The sequence below is a fragment of the Bombus fervidus genome, chromosome 1 (genome assembly GCF_041682495.2).
Source record: "Bombus fervidus isolate BK054 chromosome 1, iyBomFerv1, whole genome shotgun sequence".
NCBI classification, from domain to species: Eukaryota; Metazoa; Arthropoda; class Insecta; order Hymenoptera; family Apidae; genus Bombus; species Bombus fervidus.
In genome coordinates, this window is record NC_091517.1 from 6588959 (window position 1) to 6610043 (window position 21085).

General features: G+C 35.8%; 1 protein-coding gene and 1 long non-coding RNA gene across 2 annotated transcripts in view; one reads left to right on the forward strand and one right to left on the reverse strand.

The window, feature by feature from the left end:
• The window catches only part of LOC139991119 (lachesin-like), a 40643-nt gene extending 39606 nt beyond the window's left edge, over positions 1 to 1037 (reverse strand). Inside the window, exon 1 of the mRNA XM_072010934.1 lies at positions 941 to 1037. Coding sequence (XP_071867035.1) covers positions 941 to 1037 — 97 coding nt within the window. The remainder of the gene's footprint in view (positions 1 to 940) is intronic.
• LOC139985845 (uncharacterized) overlaps positions 1 to 21085 on the forward strand; it is a 256698-nt gene that overhangs the window by 49692 nt on the left and 185921 nt on the right. The gene's annotated exons all lie outside the window — the stretch shown is intronic.

Here is a 21085-nt window from a genome sequence, read left to right on the forward strand (position 1 = left end):
TTCTACGTACTAAATTCAATTTTTTGAACCTGTATATTAAGATGATACGGGTTGCTCACACGATAGAACTGTAACCACAACTGTGTTTTTAATATCGCAGAATTCAGCATAGATATTAGCAAGATTTAATAACTTCAATGTAAACACAGATCCAGGTAATGACAGTATCGATCCTTGCTTTATGAAATCATGTATATTTATCATGTCCAGAATTCCTCGGCCAATCTTTAATAAATTGCTATAACTTTATTCCCTCACAAGATGAAGTAATAGCTATTTTAAACATTTTTTGGAAAAAGGTCATTGAGTAAAAATTAATTTTTATTTAACTGGAAGTGTTATAAATAAATATCAAAGAAATTTCTCAAAAAATTGAATGATTAAATGATATCAAATTTTAACTGTTCTGATTACGAATAATCATTATAAATGTTTAATCTTTTATGGCTACGGCTAACCGTTACAGATGTCGGAAATTTAATATTGATACCAATAACCATCATGGCTCGAATTTTATTTTGGTTACCGATACCATTATCGACCATGAAAAAATTCTTTTGTTACTTTTTTTTTCACAAAAACTTTTTCTGATTACATTAAACTATTGTCAATTGTTATTAACATGAAAAAACAATTATAAAATTTATTTATTAAGGGAAAAATGATATGAAAATATATGAAACAAAGAATAAAATAAAAGATATTGTAGTACAATATTTTTATTAACACATATTATGCAGTGGGAAGCAGCGAGATAGTGTCGGACTTTACCGATTAAAACCCCACGCGCTTGACGCTTAACAGGGATGCTCCAGAACCTCTTTCGAATTACTGCCAAAGCACTCCTGCGTCTTCTACCATTCTGGGAGAGTCGTCCCTAGGTTAGTTCGGGCATTGGGAGGGACAACCCCTCTCAACGCTATCCTCTGGACCGTCGTACAATTCTGAGTAGATCCCAGAACCTCCTCGGCGTGTCGACCCCTATAACCACCTAGGTAGAAGCAGATCACGAGGAACTCTTGTTGTTCCCTCAGCATCGCTTTCACAACTGACGAAGGGATTAAGCAATTAACTGTGTTCGACGTGTATACACGTCAATCCGAAATTTTATTTCGGTGCGATTAACGTGTACATTCGTCGCGTAAAATAAAAAAATTACTATGAAAAAATAAAATAAAATAAAAATTTACTATGAAAACTCAAAATTTTAGTAAAAAGTATAATAATATAAATAATGTTTTGTGGTATGTCCGTTTTATACTTCCAGTAGAACTATTATGTAATTTATAAAGAAGAAAGTTTGAAAAGCAGAAGTTTGATTATTTGATTATCTTCTTTGGTATATGTATATCTATGGTAATATCATTATGCCCCGTATAATGTATTGCTTTTTATAAATACGGTTAATTATTTTCCCCAATGCATCGGCTATTCCCCGATTTGTTTTGTTTTACTTTATTATTTTTTGACAATTTTTAAGATTTTAATAACAATACCTTTTTTCAACAATCAACTGTTAACTTTTTATCGAATAAAAATGTAATCCTCCCTCGTTTTGCTTTAATTTTTTCGTAAAATTTATAATAGGAATATCTACTCTGCGGTCGACTTGTGTTCGTCATTGTTCGATTTTATCTGCACACCCCGTAAGGAATTTTTGAAACTAAACTCCGCAGTTAAAGGTTAATATTGCCGGTTCTTGCTGTTTGCGGGTGACTTAAAGCTGTTTCATGCCACTGATAATCATCACAGTCAGCTACTTATATAATCGAATCTTACCAGCCTAGAATTATAGTTGATACGAAATAAATTAACTCTTAATTTATTTGAAAAAACGATTATTGATTTCACACATAGAAAAAGCACTACATACATTTTTTAATTGCATAAATAAGAAAATTCTGTTGTCTGCTGTAAATAATATTTGTGATATTGACGTTACCTTTTCGTCAAACCTCTCTTTTGCTAGATACCTTTTTAATAAAATCAGCAGTGCATTTAAAACTTCCGGTTTCCCTAACATATGTAGTCATTAGATTATTTAAGAATGTTAACATATACATTAAGAATTCTGTGTTTTTATCCGTGTGTTCCTCCTCACTTGCAATACTAATCAGTTGACTCGTGTCTCTATCAGTATTACCTTTGTAATATTCTTGAAAATACACATTGATTTTTCCATGGTTAACGTGTTATCACGATTTCTTGGACATGCAAAATCAGTTAAATATATGTTTGATTATGTTTAACTTCATAATAGCACATAAAGTACTAATACTGAAATATTAGGTTGTCCCAAAAGTTTCTTTCGTTTTGTAAGAAAATAATAGATGCATAATAAAACAAAATGAATCATACATAATTCAATAAAATAATATAAAATGAAAAATGTTGTGCATCTATTATTTCCTTATAAAACGAAAAAATTTTTTGGGACAATTTAATACTACCTCTTTTTACGTTAAATACATTTACGTTAAATATTACATTAAAAACAAGTAGTGTCATTTAGAAGAAATCATAAGTTACTGCATGAAGAAGCTCATCATACGACATTTGACCAATAAAACTGTGTTAATCGCATAATAATATACGCCAATAAATTTTGTGATTCGATAGACTTTTTTTGTTTACAATCTTCCTTCAAATATGATATTAATAGAGTAATGTCAGCCACAAACAACTCGTAACCGAATTTGTATGCTAAAGAGTTATATACACGCGAATAATAATAATGATGATACATGTATATTATTCATCATGAAAGCTCAACGTTGATATGAGAATACAATTTCTGAAGCATCCCGATATTTACGATATTTTAATTGTTATGCGTTTCAATCGCAATAAAGTGCTGATGCATACTTCTTCATTGAAAATGTACAAACAGTTTTCTAGTATCGATTGTAAAATTTGCCTACGCGAGACTCGTAAAGCTATTAGGTTGGCAAATAGAATATTTGATCTACGCATAACGAAACATTTTTGTGTTTCACAACTCTCACCAATTGTACTCTTGATGTGTATTGGTAAATTCGGTTTGTAACAACGTATCTTTTAAAAAAATTTCTTTGAACAAAGTTTTCAACCGCATACATTTTTAAGCACATACAACAAAGTATCGATATCATTGTAATATATTTTACAATAATTGTTACGTCAGCCGACTCTCTATCTGGACCGGGCCTCGCATCGCGAGCGTGATGGCAACCATATGTCTGCACATCCTTATTGCGTACCCTTAAGAATCTGAAGGACCGACCATAAATCTTAGAAAATTCCAACTAGAGTTATTCAGATCGAACAAAGATCTTTTCTACGAAGGCGTTTTCCAAGATCTCTGGTTTGTGTCCGGAAAACACTTTAAAATTAGTTCGTTTTCACACGTGCGATGCTTCCCACCACCAACCTTCTATCGAGGGCGGTAAGGCCCCTCCTAGTCCACCAACAATCGTAATAGCCAATAGAAACAATGTCTATTACCCTCACTTTCCTGGCCAAAAACTGTCATCAACAAATCGGATGATCCCGTGCGCTAGACCACCCTTTCCTAGCTCTCCTCTGACACAGCATCGTCACTCTCAGCATAGTCCGTTTTCATCGTCCGAACAATCAACAAGTCTAACACGGTTCTACCCTCAAGGTAGTCCGTTCTCGTCGTCAAAACAGTAAACTAGTCTACCACGGTTCTACCTTTAAATCAATCCGTTTCGCAAAGTCTAACTAACTCATCGGGAGATATCGTCAAGTCGGGTCATACTTCTGTAACGCATAAGCTGTACTCATCGTCAAATACTTGTGACGCTCATAATATTGTGTAATCCATTGTTGAATATATATGTCATATTAACCTGTTAACGCAGCGTTGATTTCAGTTTAACCACCCCTGTTATCCTAATCGAAACAAGGGGAACGACTATTTCGCGGCGTCGATTAGACGAATCGTAGCGAGAATTTACGCCTCTCGCTGACGCGTTTTCCTCGCGACCGTGTCTCTCCGCGAACGGTCGTAACAATAATATAATCATTTAATTCATTTGCGACTTACAACAATACAGATAACAACATTTACGACATATATTATAACAATTTTAACAAAAACACTAATTTTGCTTTTTTGTCTAATTACAACTGAACAAATTTATTTATATGGAATTAATTTATAGCTAAAAATATGTAATATTAATAAATATATACATACTTCGTAAAAATTAGCATATTACCAATTATTTTAATTTTTCATTTATTGTTTGATAAATTGATTGTACTCGTTGTATTAATTGACATGTGATTTTCAGTTAAAAGAAACGATGTAAAATTTTGGAATTTTATTAATTTATTCTTTCGAAAATAACTTGTTTTCCGGGTGAGAAACTTTTAAGTCCTTCTACATACATACATGTAACTATCAAGTTTGCTAGAGAAACTTCGTGGTTTTGTAAGGTTGTTACAACAGCGTTGAATTCCGAGCAAAGAATCGTAACTTTTTGCTAGTCTGTTGGATGCAATTTGGTTGTAGCTTGTAATTATTGTAACTGCTCGTTGTTACATCTGGCATGCTAATCTAGAATCTAAAGTACGTTTTGCTTTGTCGTCATGCATTTTTCCGTTTCACTGGTCAATAATGTAGTATCGTGGACAAAAAGCCTAAGAGATATCGATATAAACAATGTCGCGAGAAAGCCGAAGTGCCGGCAGGCCCAACAATGTATCGTCGATCCTTCAATCGAATAGTTTCGCGGAAAAAGCCTGTGTGACCCTGGCCACGAGCGGTTGCGGAATACGTGCGTGATGGGGCTAAAACAAAAGACAAAGGGATGCTAAGGGACAAAGACGAATTAACAGTCAGTGTCAGTTGAGAAGCCACAGAGTGTTAGTTGAGAAGTCAGAAAGTACGAATTGCGTTGTCGAGATAGTGTTGCTAGCGTTCTCCAAGGAGGGTGGTCTGCGTGAGAGAGAACGTTGGAATCGTAGTGACGAGAGTTGCAAATCAACTATTTAGTTGTCTTAATTGTAGTACGTCATTGTAATTAGTTCACGTTAAACAACCATTGTTTCCTGTTTAACCAACATCTGTTTAATCCATTTATTGTAAATAAACTAATTGTAGTAAGATTCTACAGTAATGCTAATTTTTTTTGGCGGTATCCAAAAAATGAATCGAAATATTTTATCGTAATCGTTCAACAGCACAACAAGAAATATCCGACGAAGAATCACAAGAATAAGATTCCTTGCTCAATTGCTTTTTATTAAACATCGTTTTTCTTTTTGTGGTAAATAAGCTCAGAGAAGATTCAAAGTGCAAAGCCATTACGGAGACTAAAATTCTGTCACGACGAAAAATTGTGCATTAAGACTACTATTTCCATTCTTTCCTTTATACAGTCAACCGCGATGTCGACGTCTCAGAAACTATACAAACGATACGATCTGACGAGATGCAACGCGGTAAAGGAATGTTGCTTCGCCAATGTTTCCATGACAATAATCAGTCACATCTTTGAATGCAAAAACAGCAGAATAAATCTTGGGTGCACCGTCGCTGTCGTACAAAACTTTCATTCAAAAGCTGCTGTTGACAAGCAGATTGCAAGACCAATTACAAGCTGCCGGTGGCAGAGGGTATCCCAAGGGCATGAAATTACAATAATTCGCTCGACGCTGTCCAGGCTCGAGACTTTTAAACCCCTTTTCTGCGTCATGTTAAAAGTACACAGGGAGGAAGAAAACAAATGTTAAGCGATGACAACTAACAGAACAGGAAGGGCAGGGATGAGGAAAAGGAAGGAGAGAATGGAAAGTTTAAGTAAAAGAGCCGAACTGAGAAGTCGCGGGATAATAAAACAAGAGGCACAACACATTTTCGTTCGACGGGGTAAGGTAGTGCTCGTGAGGTAAACTGTAGGACAAAAGGGGCTAAAAGATTCCGGAGCAAAGATAAGCTCAGAATCAAACCGTGAGATCTTGTAGAACAAGTTTGACCTATTTATCTTATAACAGCGATAATAAGATCAGAAAGTATTATAAGTAGAAATGACAATCGCCGTGGGACAAGCAGTCTGCCGAGTGGTCGGGAACAAAGTAAATGATGGTGGCTGCATTACGTAGAAATAAAAGTGAAGCATAAACGCCCACTCAGTACCGAACCGGGAAGGAATAAGATTCTTGTATTGAGTCTGAAACGAGAAGTTTTTGTATTATTTTAATTTAAGATCGGTATAAATTCTTGAATGGCCCTCGATGTGCTTACATTCTTTATTCTGACCCGGTTTCGAGAAGTTGCAAGAAAATGGACTGGCTTCTTGCATTTATTCGAGAATAAGAGTACCAGCTATTTTCATGAGTCATTCGTAAATAGTGCTCCTTCCATTCAAACAGAGGAAAAGAAATAATGTGTATAAAATAACACAATTTTTCAAGGAGCGACGTACATATATGTATCGCTATTATATATGTCGGGTTCTCATTATGATTAAGGTTAGGGGCGCGGAACGAATCTTCATTTGGATTAGACATTGTGGTCATGCAATAGAGAAGATATTTACTAGTGCAAATATGATTATTACAGAGTTTGACAAGTAACCACGGACAATGGTCTTAGGTTCGATAACGAATCCGCGGTCAACGGGATAGCAAATGTACTTTTCTCCAAAGTCTAAGTTGGACTCTTTGTTAAAAACGTGAAGTATTCACTAATCGTAAAGACATTGTTACACTCGCTAATGAGATCGCACGAGAGAGAATGACTTTCCGGCACGATGATGCTACAGAGGAAAACTATGATGGGGTGTGTCTAAGAATACGAGATGATCGGATTCGTCGAGGAAAGCCTTCATTCGGAAAGTGAGGGAAATGGATGTTCTTGTCAATTGGTTAATTTCTATGTTGGTGGTTAGAGAAGGATGCTAACCGCCCTTGAGAGAAAGTTGCTAGCGGGAAGCGTCGTTCGCGAGAAAAGCAGATTTTCCGTATCTTCCCGTAGTAGATAATAGATTTAGGGACTGTTACGATAAAGACTGTTTGTCCGTTTGAAGGACCTTAATTAATTAAATCCTAAATCCCAAGCTCATTATCAGAAATCTGGGACAATTATAATCGTGTTGAATCATAAAGACTAAGGTATTGGGGATTTTCCCAAGAATTCCAAAGGGAAGGCCCCGGTGTTCTTTCATCTCCGACATATATATCTTTTAGTTTATCTTGAAAAAAAAATTGGATTGAATTAGCTGGATTTCATATGTACCCTTTAGCGTGCAGGTACTTTCATACAATACGTGTAAATAATTATAATTTTGCATCAAAAACATTTACATATTTAGATAACTGTAGGAACAAAATGATCGAATTCTCATTGATGACGAAATGCGTCATTTTGACAAATTTGGCAGGTTCAACAATGTAGTTTGAAAGCACTCTACTTCCTTAATTTGAAAGAACATGAATATAAAAAGTTTAATCTGATATTACATAGTACTCTTATTTTCGAAATGTCTTAATAGTACCTCTTTATAGAAATTTGCTGTTTTAAAATAAGAACGTTTGATTCTTGAAATGATAAAGATAAATTTCTAGAAACTTAATTTTCGTTCCTAATCGAATAAGACATACATCAAATTTTTTGGCGCGGGATGGTACTCTTTCTACTTTGATATTATAATATCGCTACTAATTCTAAACGTAACCTATCATTAACAACGCTTAACTGATTCATCTCAAATAGCAAACGACTTGGTATCTCGCCAGTCGAACGACAGACAGAATTGTTTAGTTTAAACTTTACCTTATTTAAAATTTTAAATCACTTCTGAATGTTTGGATAATTTTACCAATATGAGTGCGATAACGCGATTGAAACGTCAACCTGCATGTTGCGTTGGTGTAAGGTGTTGCGATGAGGTCGCGATCAAAACATGTTCCTAACTAATTACTATTTAAGAAAAATTTTGAATGCGCCCGAAGTGAAACGAGTCCCGCAATCACTAATTATATGATGGGGTATATTTATAATAATATAATTACAAAAATAGGCCCTTAAGTGTTTGATTATTTCGATTGCCGTTGTAGATTTATAAGGGTGAAAATTGTGTGAAACCGTCAATCATTGACAGTATGTATTTCATGACATTGCTTTTCCCCAACAAGACGAAATGATCAATATGTAAAGTTCGAAACAAAATATTATCTTTCTTTATGTTATGTAAATATCAGATTATCATATTATTTTCAGATTTTTCATTAGAGGGTAAGAATTCTATACACGTTAGACAATTTTGACATACTCAGTAACCGACAAATTCTGGAAATATTTTCAATTACTCTGTTAATTTCTAAATCATCGTGGCATGTCCTAATTTATTGTACGTTATTCTTCACTGATAGTAAATTATAAAATAAAAGCCTATCGTTGCATCGGAAAATTTTTTATATGCCAATACGTCGCGTAATTAGTAATATTTTTGGTTTATTCTAATTGTCCTCTTATTTGCTCATCCTGGTTTGTGTCACGTAAAATTCGTGATGAGGAAATAAAAGAAAAAAGGAAGAGCTGAGCAATAGCTGAACTTGACTGTCCTTTTGTAAAGATATAGGAGGGATTCGGAAATACAAATAATTCCTTTATTGAGCACACAACAGTTATACATATATTTATTCACTGAAGACCTCGCAAAGCCACTCGCACGCACGCTTGTTCTCAACCGACTCTTCCAGATACTTCTAGACGACTGTCAATCGTCTTTTGTCCCAACTAAGACCTGGACGCCCTCTGACGCTTACACACACATTCACATGTACAGCGTAAATGTATCATCTTCCTAACACCTTTTATATTTTTATATGGTTTATTCACAAACGTGGTTAAGTACAATATTACAATGTTGTGAAGTAGGGAAGTTACAAAGTACTAAAATGGTTGTTCAAACCGCGGTCAAGATTGTGGCCCAAGACTGGTCTCGTGGTCGAATGCTCGCAGTTTTATATGTCCGAGTTTGTAGCAGTTGAGGGTCAAGGAGAGGATCCTGAGTGCCTTACGTGATGGAGGAAGTGTGGTATTGGACCATGTACAAAGGTAAGGTCAAAGTCTAAAAGTTCATTATCAAGAAGTATGGAATGACGTGGATTTGAGTGTGGTTGCTGTCACATTTGCGACGTTGATGCTGGTCCCGAGATTAACTTTATTTTTCTAACGGAACCGTACATTTTTTAATGCACTAATCGATCTGGCAATCATGGTATTTCCTATAACAAGTTTCATTTATATTTATTTTTATATCCAAAAACTGTTACCACTGAACGTACGTAGTACTGAACGTGGAACTATAAAAAGTTTCATAAAAGCTGCAGAACACAAACAAAATCATTAAATTATGGATTCCTGTCAATCGCAACTATCATCAAATCGCCAAATGTATGTACAATAATGCGATAGAAAATTTTTCACCACTATAACATTAATCACTTACATTACAGATATTGTGGTGTAATAGCATGGACAGATTGGCTTAGAAATATCAGGTGAACCATAAATAATGTTGCAAGAAAACCTGAGTGCCGACAGGTCAAAAGGGTCTGAAAACTTCAATGGACCAAGCTGCCTATCAATATGTCGTCGGTCCTTCAGTCGAATAGTTACGCAACACACTATCTTTATTCTTTGTTGATTTAAAGCAAAAACCAAATAACAAAGAAATCTATAATCTCAAACGATTAATGAACTCAGTAATAAAATGCGAACCACCTTTTACAAAAAAAGAGATAGAGGCTTCTCAGCTTACAAGATCTTATATAACAACAAGTACCCTAAACCCAGAGTTAAGGACCTCAGGATTCCAACATCCAGCTCATAAAAACAATTTACTCCTTCAGTCTCCTATGCACAGGTAGTTCAAGGGGTACAAACCAGACCGATAATCCATAATGAACATCCCAAAATATTCCAGTCCCAGTTCCCACTCCACAAAATACGAATAACCTCGATAGGCTCCAATAATTAATCGAGCAACAAACAGAGCAATTTAAAAGCTTGCTATCACTGCTTACACTCCTTGTGAGCAAACCACACTGCGACGTAAAATAAAACCATTAGACATAGCTCTTTGGAATGCCAACGGTCTAGCTCAGCACAAATGCGAACTAGAACTCTTCTTAAAACTACAAGAAATTGATGAAATCCTCATATCTGAAACTCACTTCACCGATAAAAATTACCTAAAAATAAATGGTTATAACTTCTATCATACCCAACATCCCAGCGGAAAGGCTCATGGCGGCACCGGAATTATCATCAAAACCAGCATAAAACATTATGAGCTTCCATCATTCCAGAAGGACTACCTCCAGGCCACAAACGTAGCAATAGAAGATTAGCATGGTCCAATCACCACGTCAGCAATATACTGTCCTCCTAGACATTCTATCTCTAAAGAGGACTTCGATAACTTCCTTGAAGACCTCGGCAATAGATTCATAACAGGAGGAGACTACAACGCTAAACATACCCAATGGGGAAGCAGACTTATTACAGCAAGAGGTAAAAATCTACTGAACAGTATAAACACCAACAGACTTAATTACCTCAATACAAACAAACCCACTTACTGGCCAACTGACAATAACAAACTACCTGACATATTGAATTTCTTCATAACCAAAATTTGTTCACAACCAACTCACCAACTGGCAACTCTTTAGGGAAATCTTCACTCATACAACATCAGCCTCAATTAGCTTAAAAATCAACTAAGGTATAGAAGCAGCCGCCGAATACCTAAACACCAGCATAGTAAACGCTATCCGTTCTTCCACACCTATGAAGAGCTTCGACAATAAACACGAATATGCCCACCACATATTTAAAAAAATCAGAGAAAAATGCAGTCTTAGAAGAATATGGCAGAGCCATAGAACACCCGACGACAAGCGTAAGCTAAACAATGCAACAAGAAAATACACCAAAACCTTTAGAAACTATAGAAACGACTGTTTTCAAAAATACCTTGCCAACCTATCTCCCACAGCTGACTCTAACTACTCACTATGGAAGGCATCCAGGAAACTCTCTCATCCTCCGCTAACAATCCCTCCAATTCGCTGTCCGCAATGTGGATGGGCGCGTAACCCTACACGAAAAGCTAACTTGTTTGCCAGTCATCTAACTAACGTCTTCAAACCAAATGCCCCCACTACTCCAGACGAAATAACTGAATATCCGCACTCTCCCTTCCAGATGTCTCCTCCTATTGAGCATTTCTCATCACTAGAAGTCATAGAATTAATCCAACGCGTAAATCCCAAAAAAGCATCGGGGCGTGATCTGATAAGTAACAAAGCCATTAAGGAGCTTCTCATAAAAGGGATTGCAATCATCACTTCCATTTTTAATGCAATTCTCCGCCTTCAATACTATCCCAAGTTCTGGAAAATATCATTGATTACTCTCATTCCCAAACCTGGAAAACCAATACATGAAACCAGCTTTTATCGGACATAGTCTTCTGCCCACCTTGTCCAAACTATTCGAGAAGATGCTAATGATACGACTCCTGCCACTCTTAGAGGATCTAAAAACACTGCCAGATCACCAATTCGGTTTCCGAAAGCAACATTCTACGACAGAGCAAATTCATCGTTTAACACATAAAATCACCCAAGAATTAGAAAAGAAAAAATATTGCACTGCGGTATTTCTAGACATTCAACAGGCATTCGACAAAGTATGGCATACGAAAATAAGGTTTAAAGCTGAAAAAGTCTGTTTATCTGTTTTTGAGAGAGCACTACTGCTAAGTTTGCATTATTGTCATAATGTAACTTTGTTATATTAACAGTTTTTTATATATTATGATAATTTCCGACGCATAAAATTAGAAAATGTAAGTCTTAATTTTAGTAATGCAGCGGTTTAAGAGTTATGCGTATGTAAAGTTGAGCGCTGTTATCTTATTTCACACATTATTTTACACCATTTTGGCTTTACCCATGATCGGACTCCGGTCGCCGGGATTCGAACCCGGTTCCCGAACGTTCGTAACCTAAGGCGCTAACCACTTTTTTTTCTTTTCATAACTTTTATTGACCCAGAATGATCATTACATATGTATGGAAGTCACAATAAACAATGAATTTCGGTTGTGGAGTGGATTAAGCAAAAGTACCGATACATGACAGTACGATATAGCCATACAATGTTATGTGTCTCGGAATTACATTTTTTCTTTTTTTTTTTTTTTTTTTTTGCATTATAATTTATAATTTGGATTTAAGTCACCGTAGAGCGGTGCTTATATATGATATTGTCTTTTTTTCTTCCTAACTCTATCCTGAAAACCTGGTCGCAAAAACAGGGCAGTTCGGTAGTCTGCTTTTGGTTTCGGTGGATCTGGGGGATTTTGGGAAGAGGTGGGAGAGGGGATGTCCTATAGAATTATTTACAATATTTACAATGTTTATATATTTACACTATTTACACGGTCGGAGATTTGAGCTTTGTGATTCTTTCTCTTGTTATTTTTATTATGGTTTCGAATTCCACCAATATTTTTTTATATTTTTTCTGTGATTGTCTTCTGTATCTTTTTGGGGAAGGGTCATATTGTATCTCCACCTAGAGTTTACAGTCTGTCCTTTTAAGTTTTCCTCGTAGAGTATTGTTTTAATCCCTATTTTTTTTCTTATGTGATGGATTATTGGGATATTATTTTGGTCTTGGAGGTAGTTTCTTTCGTCTAGGTATAAAAACGCTTCGGGGGGGGGGGGGATGTAGCCTGTTGTCAGTGTATTTTTGTAATATGAATCGTTTGGAAATAAGCAACCGAAGATTAAACTATTTTCTTTTATCTTTGCAGCTTGCGCGAAGTGGTTTCTTATTAGTTTTAAGATGTGACAGTCGATGCGGTGAATGTTGGCTAAGTCGTAGATTCTTTTATTTTTTACATATTTTTTGAATCCGCTGTGTTCGGATCTGTAAGTACTCAAGCAAGCCCTAATGCATTTTCTTTCGAATATGCGAATTTTTTCCATTAGGGAAGCTGGTATGTTGTATCAGATTGGGCAGCCGTAGGTTATGATCGGTCTGATTAGTGCTTGATAGCATAGTATTTTTACTTTGTTGTTGAGATGTTTGAAGTAGAATAATCTTTTTGTTTTCCAGAATGCTTTATTAGCTTTGGAGAATTGAATTTCGATGTGCTGCTTGTAGTTTAATTTGTCGTCTATATTTACTCCTAGATATTTTACGCAACATTTATGCGGTATGAGCTCCCCTTCGTTTGCTTTCTCTCTTAGCTGAAGTTTTTTACAGTGTTCTCTTTCTATTGATTTCGGCTTCATTATCGTTGTCTCCTATTTTATTTATTTATTTATTTTTTTTTTTTTTTTAGTGAATTTTTCTGTTGTTTTGATGATGACACGTGCACTATTTTTCACTTTTTATCAATTTTTTCCACTTTTTCTTTTTTTATTTTTTCTATCACTGAATGACTGTATGAATTGACGCGCTCTCTGTCAGGACCTACGCCTGGTATCCCTTTTGGGCTGAGAGGTCCGTCCTGTTCGGAGAAAGGTGCTAACTACTGCGCGACCGTCGTCCGACCCTAGTTGGTGTTGAGTGGTGGTATTTGCTGTCAAGTACCACCACAAATTTATGTAATTTACCATCTTGAAAGTAAGCAGCTGTTACTTGGGCTACTACTCACGAACATAGGCTTTTTTGTACCAGTAAAGATTACTCGATTCATCGTAAACTCACCGAGTTGACCGTTTTCGTTGTAACATTATATAGGCTATATAATGTTGCTATATATATAGCATAATATAGGCAGTGTGCGGCCACAGTGATTTGTTTTGTGACAAAGTCTGCTTAGATAAAACAATCAAATAATCTTTAGATATATGTTTATTGTTTTGCGACATACTTCTCGTATGAGGATGCCACACATGAGTTATCCGACTTTACATTACAAGAACTCCCTGTTTTATCATTTACAATTACCGCACGGCTCCATCGCATTGTCAGGAGATAATAGGAAAACCGAAATTGGGAGGAATTGCCGAATCCGTATCTTTGATTGTTATTCAAGTAGCACATGTAACAATTCGAAATTTCTAAGTTTTTATGTTGCTTACTTTTCCATTTGAATGTTGTTACTTTGCATTATTTAAGATTATCGAAACAAAATTTGGGAAAACTTTACTCTATTGTGGCAAAAGAGTTGAGAAACATTGGGTATTGGAGTTAGGTTGTATGATAGGGTGCGTTTCAATCGCTTGTGTAAATTTGTATACCGTCATTTTTTGCCGTAAAAATAACATTGATTCGATAATACCGCTAATGGAAGCGACAGTATATCTTTAAATCAAGTAAGCGGAAGTCGGGTGTGCCTGAATGTTTTATTTTTTTGTTATTTATTTTTTTTATTATTTATATCACTAGTTTCGATCGTCGGATACATCCAAAGTTGTATTCTCGGAAAATTGTGTAAATTATGTTACCATTCCCAATTACGTTACAAACTCAATTCGTGTTGTCATTCTCGCTCACGTTGCAACTCCTGTTCACGATACATAGCCCGTATTTTTGCGCGCACCATTTTCAACACTTGTTCCTGAATTTGTGCTTCAACCACTTCTAGAATGTTCGGTTAATTCTTCCGAAGTTGCATTATGGTTGACATTCACATTAGTTGAAAGATATTTTTTAAAATCCTGGTATGCGTGCAACAAACGAGCGATCAATTCAGCTTCATTGTCGGTCATCGCAAGATCATGTCTACGCAATAGTTCTTCAATTGCTAGATCGTAAATTGCTGCGTGTTTCCCTCTTATCCGGATACCATTCTGGCGAGACGAAGCACTCATGACTCAATCCTCGATACTAAATATCTTAAAAGTTCAACATAAAATTTGCATAATTAACAAGTCACGGATCTTCTACATAAGACACGGCCACCAATTCTCACAATGTTTCACAACACAAGTAACTAAGATATAGCAACTGACAGCACGTGAAATAACAGTGGTGGGTAAAGGGCAAGTCGCGAACTGCATCGGAAAATGTCCGTTACTTCCATTTCTGAGATTTGTAGGATGCGGCATTGCGCAGAATGATGTTTATGATATATGTAGTTATTAGAATAGGTACTGTTCTTTTCAAAGATGATCCGAATCGTGTTGAACGTCCGACGGCAGTCCAATAATGGCTAACTACAAAAAATGAACAATCGATGCCCAGGCTCACGACAGCAAATCGCACGCCTAGTGGCAAACACTATATCGCATCTATTAATCCTCGTCGTTGATCGAATATTGCGATCGTTTGGGGTTTGTTGTATTTTGCACGTGGTGTGCCGACTAAGTAAAATCTCGCTATCCGGTTCAAAGAACCACTCATTACTGTGGGACATAATTACTGGAAAAATGGTTAAAAACAAAAGATAACAAGTAAATCAGCGAAAACGAAGTCTAATTAGAGACAAATAGCAACAATTAGCTAGAACAAATGACGACTACGAGTTTCGATTCTCTGATGAGTGACGACTAGAGAGAACAACTAGTAACAATTTATGGCGATTGATAACTAACTAACTATTTTCTAAGAGGCAATCAATTTGTAGTCACGCGCACCCCTTCCAGTGAGTTTATAGCGAGACATACTCCCTTGAACTGGCAACGAGCGATCTCGCCAGGTCAAAGCTCGGCATTACAAAGTACCGAGGACTATTAGACCCGGCACCGAGCATCTGGTCGCCGGAAGATCCTTTGAGATATGATCTTATGATAATTTTCTAGTAAGGAAATGAATAATGACCGATCTCTAACAAAACGAGTTTTCATTAAGTGCCGCATGTGAGCTGCAAGCCAGTCTGCTAAGGAAATTGAAGAGCGAACTAAAATATGTTTCGCTATATCATAAAGTCACCGTATTGCATTGTCTAACAACCTGCAGTTATCTATAAAGCAAACAAAACCTGAGAAAAGTTTGTTGGATACAAACACATTGTCATGATAAATGCGAAAGGAAAGTTTCGTCGCGTTAGGATTAATACAGTGACTTATTAGGTAACATTTAGTTATGTCTAAAATATTAATTCGACCCTGACGCAAATATTCCGCTGAAGTGAAGAATTTTACGATATTTAATATAAGCAATAAACTACCTCTGAAAGTTCGATAATAAGCTGTTCGTGCAAAGTTTTGATAGCGGAAGATATGTAGTTGTATGTTGCGCGATTATGAATTGGATTAATCCATTGCACACGAGCGACTTATGTGAGTAACTGAGGTATTGTTTTCCCTTTTGATTAAATAAGAACATGCTCGTTAGTACTTGTCTGTGAGAAGTACCGTTTTTTAAGAACACGCAAGAAAAATTTATACAGCCTTTCGATAGTTTCGACGATAGTTTCGTGTTCGTACGACGAGAAAGAAGAAAAATCCTTAGATTCGACTATCAATCTTTATTTAATATTGTTGATCTGTCGTTAACATGCTAATCATTCTTTTCCCGAACGATCTTGCGTTTTAATCGAGATTAGGTTCAATCGAGGAATTATTTCGTTTAACGTTTCCTTTGTTTTTGCTTCGTCTTTTAGACATTTTTTTCTTCGTTTGTTGCCTCTCTTCCTATAAAATTCGTGAGGTATAGTAAAAATTTCCCTCGCGTTTGTTATTATCTTCAACGAATGATCATGGCACAATGAATGAAAACAGTATTAAAGGAATACGTTATGAAGGAAAACATAAATCTGTGATATGCAATATCGGGACGATAAAGGGGAACGGAATGTGGCATCATAGCAACCTACAGTTTTCATTGCTTCCTATATGTCTATACCCGTTTAAGCTTAAGGGATATACACGATTAAGTAAACGCTCAGGGATTCGCTAACACCAGTATTCCACATTTTTACCGAACTAACCTTTCGTTGACACCTATTTTAATGACAGGCTCCTTTCTTTATCTTCTCCTCGTCTTTTTTTCTTTTTTCTCTCACTCAAAGAGTATAACTTTAGTAAAGCAATAGAAAGATTTCGCGTGAATTATTTGTTCCGGAAGCATAGTGATGTTTTTTACGATGAAAGAAGAAATTTGTTGGGGATAGAATAAAGCATGTATACCGCGCTGAATGCAAAACTAAACAGGTTTCTGCGCAAAGCCAATGCAATGAAAGGGCAATACGTATATCGATTTTTTGTGTTTCGTATGTACGATCGAGATGCGAGGCTTTTGAAAAATGGAATTGAAATTCTTATCAAAACTAGTAAGATTTTATTATTTATATTGATATTGTTTATCATATTGATATAATTTATATAGATATTGTTTATGCTAGTAATCGAACGATTACTTGATGCGTTTTACTTCTATTAGTGCAAAGAATATAAAACGACGAATATAAAACAGTCGGTATATATGGCTTTGATTAACGATATTTTGAAACATAAGTAATTCACTCTAAAACAGCCAAGTATTATAGCAGAATATCGCGGAACTTTTTTTCTGTTTTTCTTTTTTTATACGTAGGGAAATCTTCATGGACACCCCGCGGCCCCCGGGGAGAGAATGCGAGATAGTGTCAGACTTACCGACTAAAACCCCATGGTGGCTGTACCAAGCGCATTGCGAGAGAGGGGGGTTGGAACTGCTATAGCATAGAATGTCACAGAACTGGCATGGAATTATTTCCCTAGAATTAAATTGAACGAGATTTTATTTTACTCCCACGTAAAATTGCTCGAAAGTAGCTTGAAAGCATTTTGTAGCCACGCTATTCCTTTTGGTATCGTGTATATATGTACGTACACACATGGAAATTGGTACGCATTACTAGCCATTTTTTAACTCCTTGAAATAAACGCACATTGTAAAAGTCTAAAAAGTGACAGAAACGAATTATCAAAGGCTCGCAATCGACTTCATTTATTCATTGAAAATATAGGCTTCTTTGTTATGCGGAAATCAATAATTTAACGAATGAAAAATACAAAAAGACAGAAATTACATTGTAACGTTACGGCAACATTGCAAACGGATTTCAGCATAATTAGATATTTTATGCCTAGATTTATGTACCGAAATAAATACTCAAAATTAACTTACCTTAAAAATTCTAAGTAAAAATAATAATTATAATTATAAAATTAAATAAAGTTTTAATCTGAAATACCCTATATTTTATTATTCTAAGCTAAAGCAATATGATGAATGCTTCGAATTCTTACGCTTATGCGTAAGAATATGTGCTTATTATGTACTTAGGTAGATTACTGAAGAAGTGTGACAAAAAATTCTACGAGACTACACACTAAGTTATTTAAGAATACTGCGATCCTACAATGAACTTAAACTATTAAATTTTCGTCAATTATCTGAAATACTACTATGAGATCTCAATTGGCATAGTTATAATATTTGAGAGGAAGATTCGAATTAAAGATTCGAACATCATATATAGGAAACGGGATGCGAAACTCTTACGAGTGCATTATATAAATAGTTATTCACATATAGGTAGAAAAATGTTCGTAAAGTCGATTTGTAAAAATGTTGAGAAATTATTTTCCTTACTTTAATAGCTTTAGTATTGTGTTTTCCTATACCTACTTGGTATTTATTGAATCGAGGAACATTTTTCGCAACATTTTATTCATCTCTGTGTTTGTTATTGATGCCCGCATTTTGTATCTCGTACTTTTGTACTCTTTTGTTTTAGTCGCTCCAATTCTTCGGTATTCTGTAATTTCTCGTTTGTTCTTCGTAAGTTTTTCTTCGCCGTTTCGAAACTTGTCTATATCTTACAATTAGTTTCTTTAATATCCTAGTCATCCTATCTCGATTAAAAGTTCTGTCGTCTTTCTAATAAATCGGTTTTCCACTTCTTGTCTTGCTTACTCTAGTTTTTCATGTTTTTCCAATTCGTTTCGCTTGTTTCTTTTTAACTGACATCTTTTCTAAAATACTGCATTTTTACACGTTTATTTTCTATCGCGTTTTCTCTTTCACTCCTATCCAATTCTCTCCGTTCTTTTTCTTTCTTTTCTTTCCTTCCTTTTCTTTTACTTCCCAAAGCATATGAAATGAGAACGGATATGAGCGTGAACTCGCTTTCAAGACGAACATGTCACTATTACATGCATGCTACATACATTTCATTCCACAAGTCATAAATATCGATGGTAAAATGCAATGCTGGAGAGGAAAAAACTTAGGATTGCAATACCCTTACTGCAAATATTTATGAATAGACAGAAGAAAATTACGAAAACTATTGCTTTCCATTATTCTTATATTAAATTCTAGAACGTACAGAATCCACTTTTCTTTTTTGATGAAACTGTAGAAAACCTACGTCCTTTCCGATTTCGATGATTTTTAAATATGCTGCAAAGTTCAACATTTTGAGCAACTTTCTTTCTACATATAACTGCTGATCGGCTATAATTACCGAGATATTTGCAAAAAACTATGGATATCACTACAGTGAATTCTATAATTGTGTGTCCATAGCAGCGTATGCATCTGTATGTAACTAATGTATTAGTTTCCAACAGCCGGATAGAGTGAACTGGTCAAAAATTACCACTAATCTTCTGTTTATTTATACAAAAGAGGATGGGGTGAGCTTAGGTAAAGCTCCATGTACAATTGCATGCGCGAGACTGTAAAAATGTCTGTTATAATTCAATTAAAAATGAATATCATCGATGTATCAGGTTTGAGCTAGTTTTTTCAATTCGGCTGCCACGAGGCAACCTGCAATGCTTGCGTGCAATAAGAAAAAATTTATTATAAAAATCGTAAATGAATTAATAATTAAATATTGAATATTGAAAATTATGAAAAAAATACTTTTATTATTGTTACGTCGCGCGAGATGGTCCGTGCGACGTCCCTCACGGTCAGGCCTCCGAGGCCTACCCATCGCCACACTGACCCGCAATAGACCCAAGGAACCACCATAAACCACATCTATTAGTTATTAAACTCTATTCACATAAACATCTTCGGTTTATGGATGGTCCCTTAAACAGTCCTTTGGTTTCTTGCACGCTCTTATTGATTACGGAGAAAACAGATGTGCCCAGCGAAATAGCTGGTTTTTCCCCAGGAACAAGGACATCCATGAGTCACATCTGCAGGAGACTTTCTCCTTGTATTTTGTTTCTTAACATTGGTTAGAACCAATGGGCATCGCGGATCGTTACCCTCACTTTTCTACCGAAAAGTGTGAACAACGAATCCGCATTCTTAATTCAAAAAAGGTACACCCACATCGAGCTTTCATCCTAAATAGTACGAGACGGGTCTATTACCGTTCTAACAACCCTCAGGCAGTCAAGTCTACTGTTCTAACACATCGGGCAGTTAAGTTCTATCATAACTCGGGTAGTCAAGTTCTCGGTGCTCTATCCATCAAATCGATCAACCTTCGGGTCAATCACAGTGCTTTCCACGCAATAATTATTGTAGGCTAGTGCAAATAAATGTATATATATTATATAACTGTAGATTCCAGTTATATTCAAAACCAAACACCCCTATTATCCCATAAGAAATAAGGGGATCGCCCTGCTCGTGGTGTCGATTCGTATAATCGGAACGGGAATTTACGACTCCCGTTGACGCGCTTCAACGCGATAGCGTCTCCCCGCGACTGGACGAAAAAACAATTATTTTACGCGAGCCAGATTAAGGAAACTAACTCAAATGAAAATCCAATACATTGATGATATTCAGTTTTCATTGAATTATAACAGACATCTCTTACAGTCTCACATATGCAGCTGTGCACTAGTTAGTTACTCGAGCTTCTCCAATTCTCGTTTAAAGTGTGTATGTAATTAATAGAAGAGAAGCGTTAAGTTATTATATCCATCCACCGCAAAGTTGCCGGCAACCGATACTAACTCATATGCATTTACGAACGCACAATTATATGTAGAATTCAGTATGATGGTATCGATAGTTTAATGCGCGCATCTCGAGAGCTAAGGCCGACCGATAGTTACATATACAAGAAAAGGTTGTTCAAAATATTGATTTCAGTAACATATCCAAAAATTATTTATTATTATTACAGTTTCACCC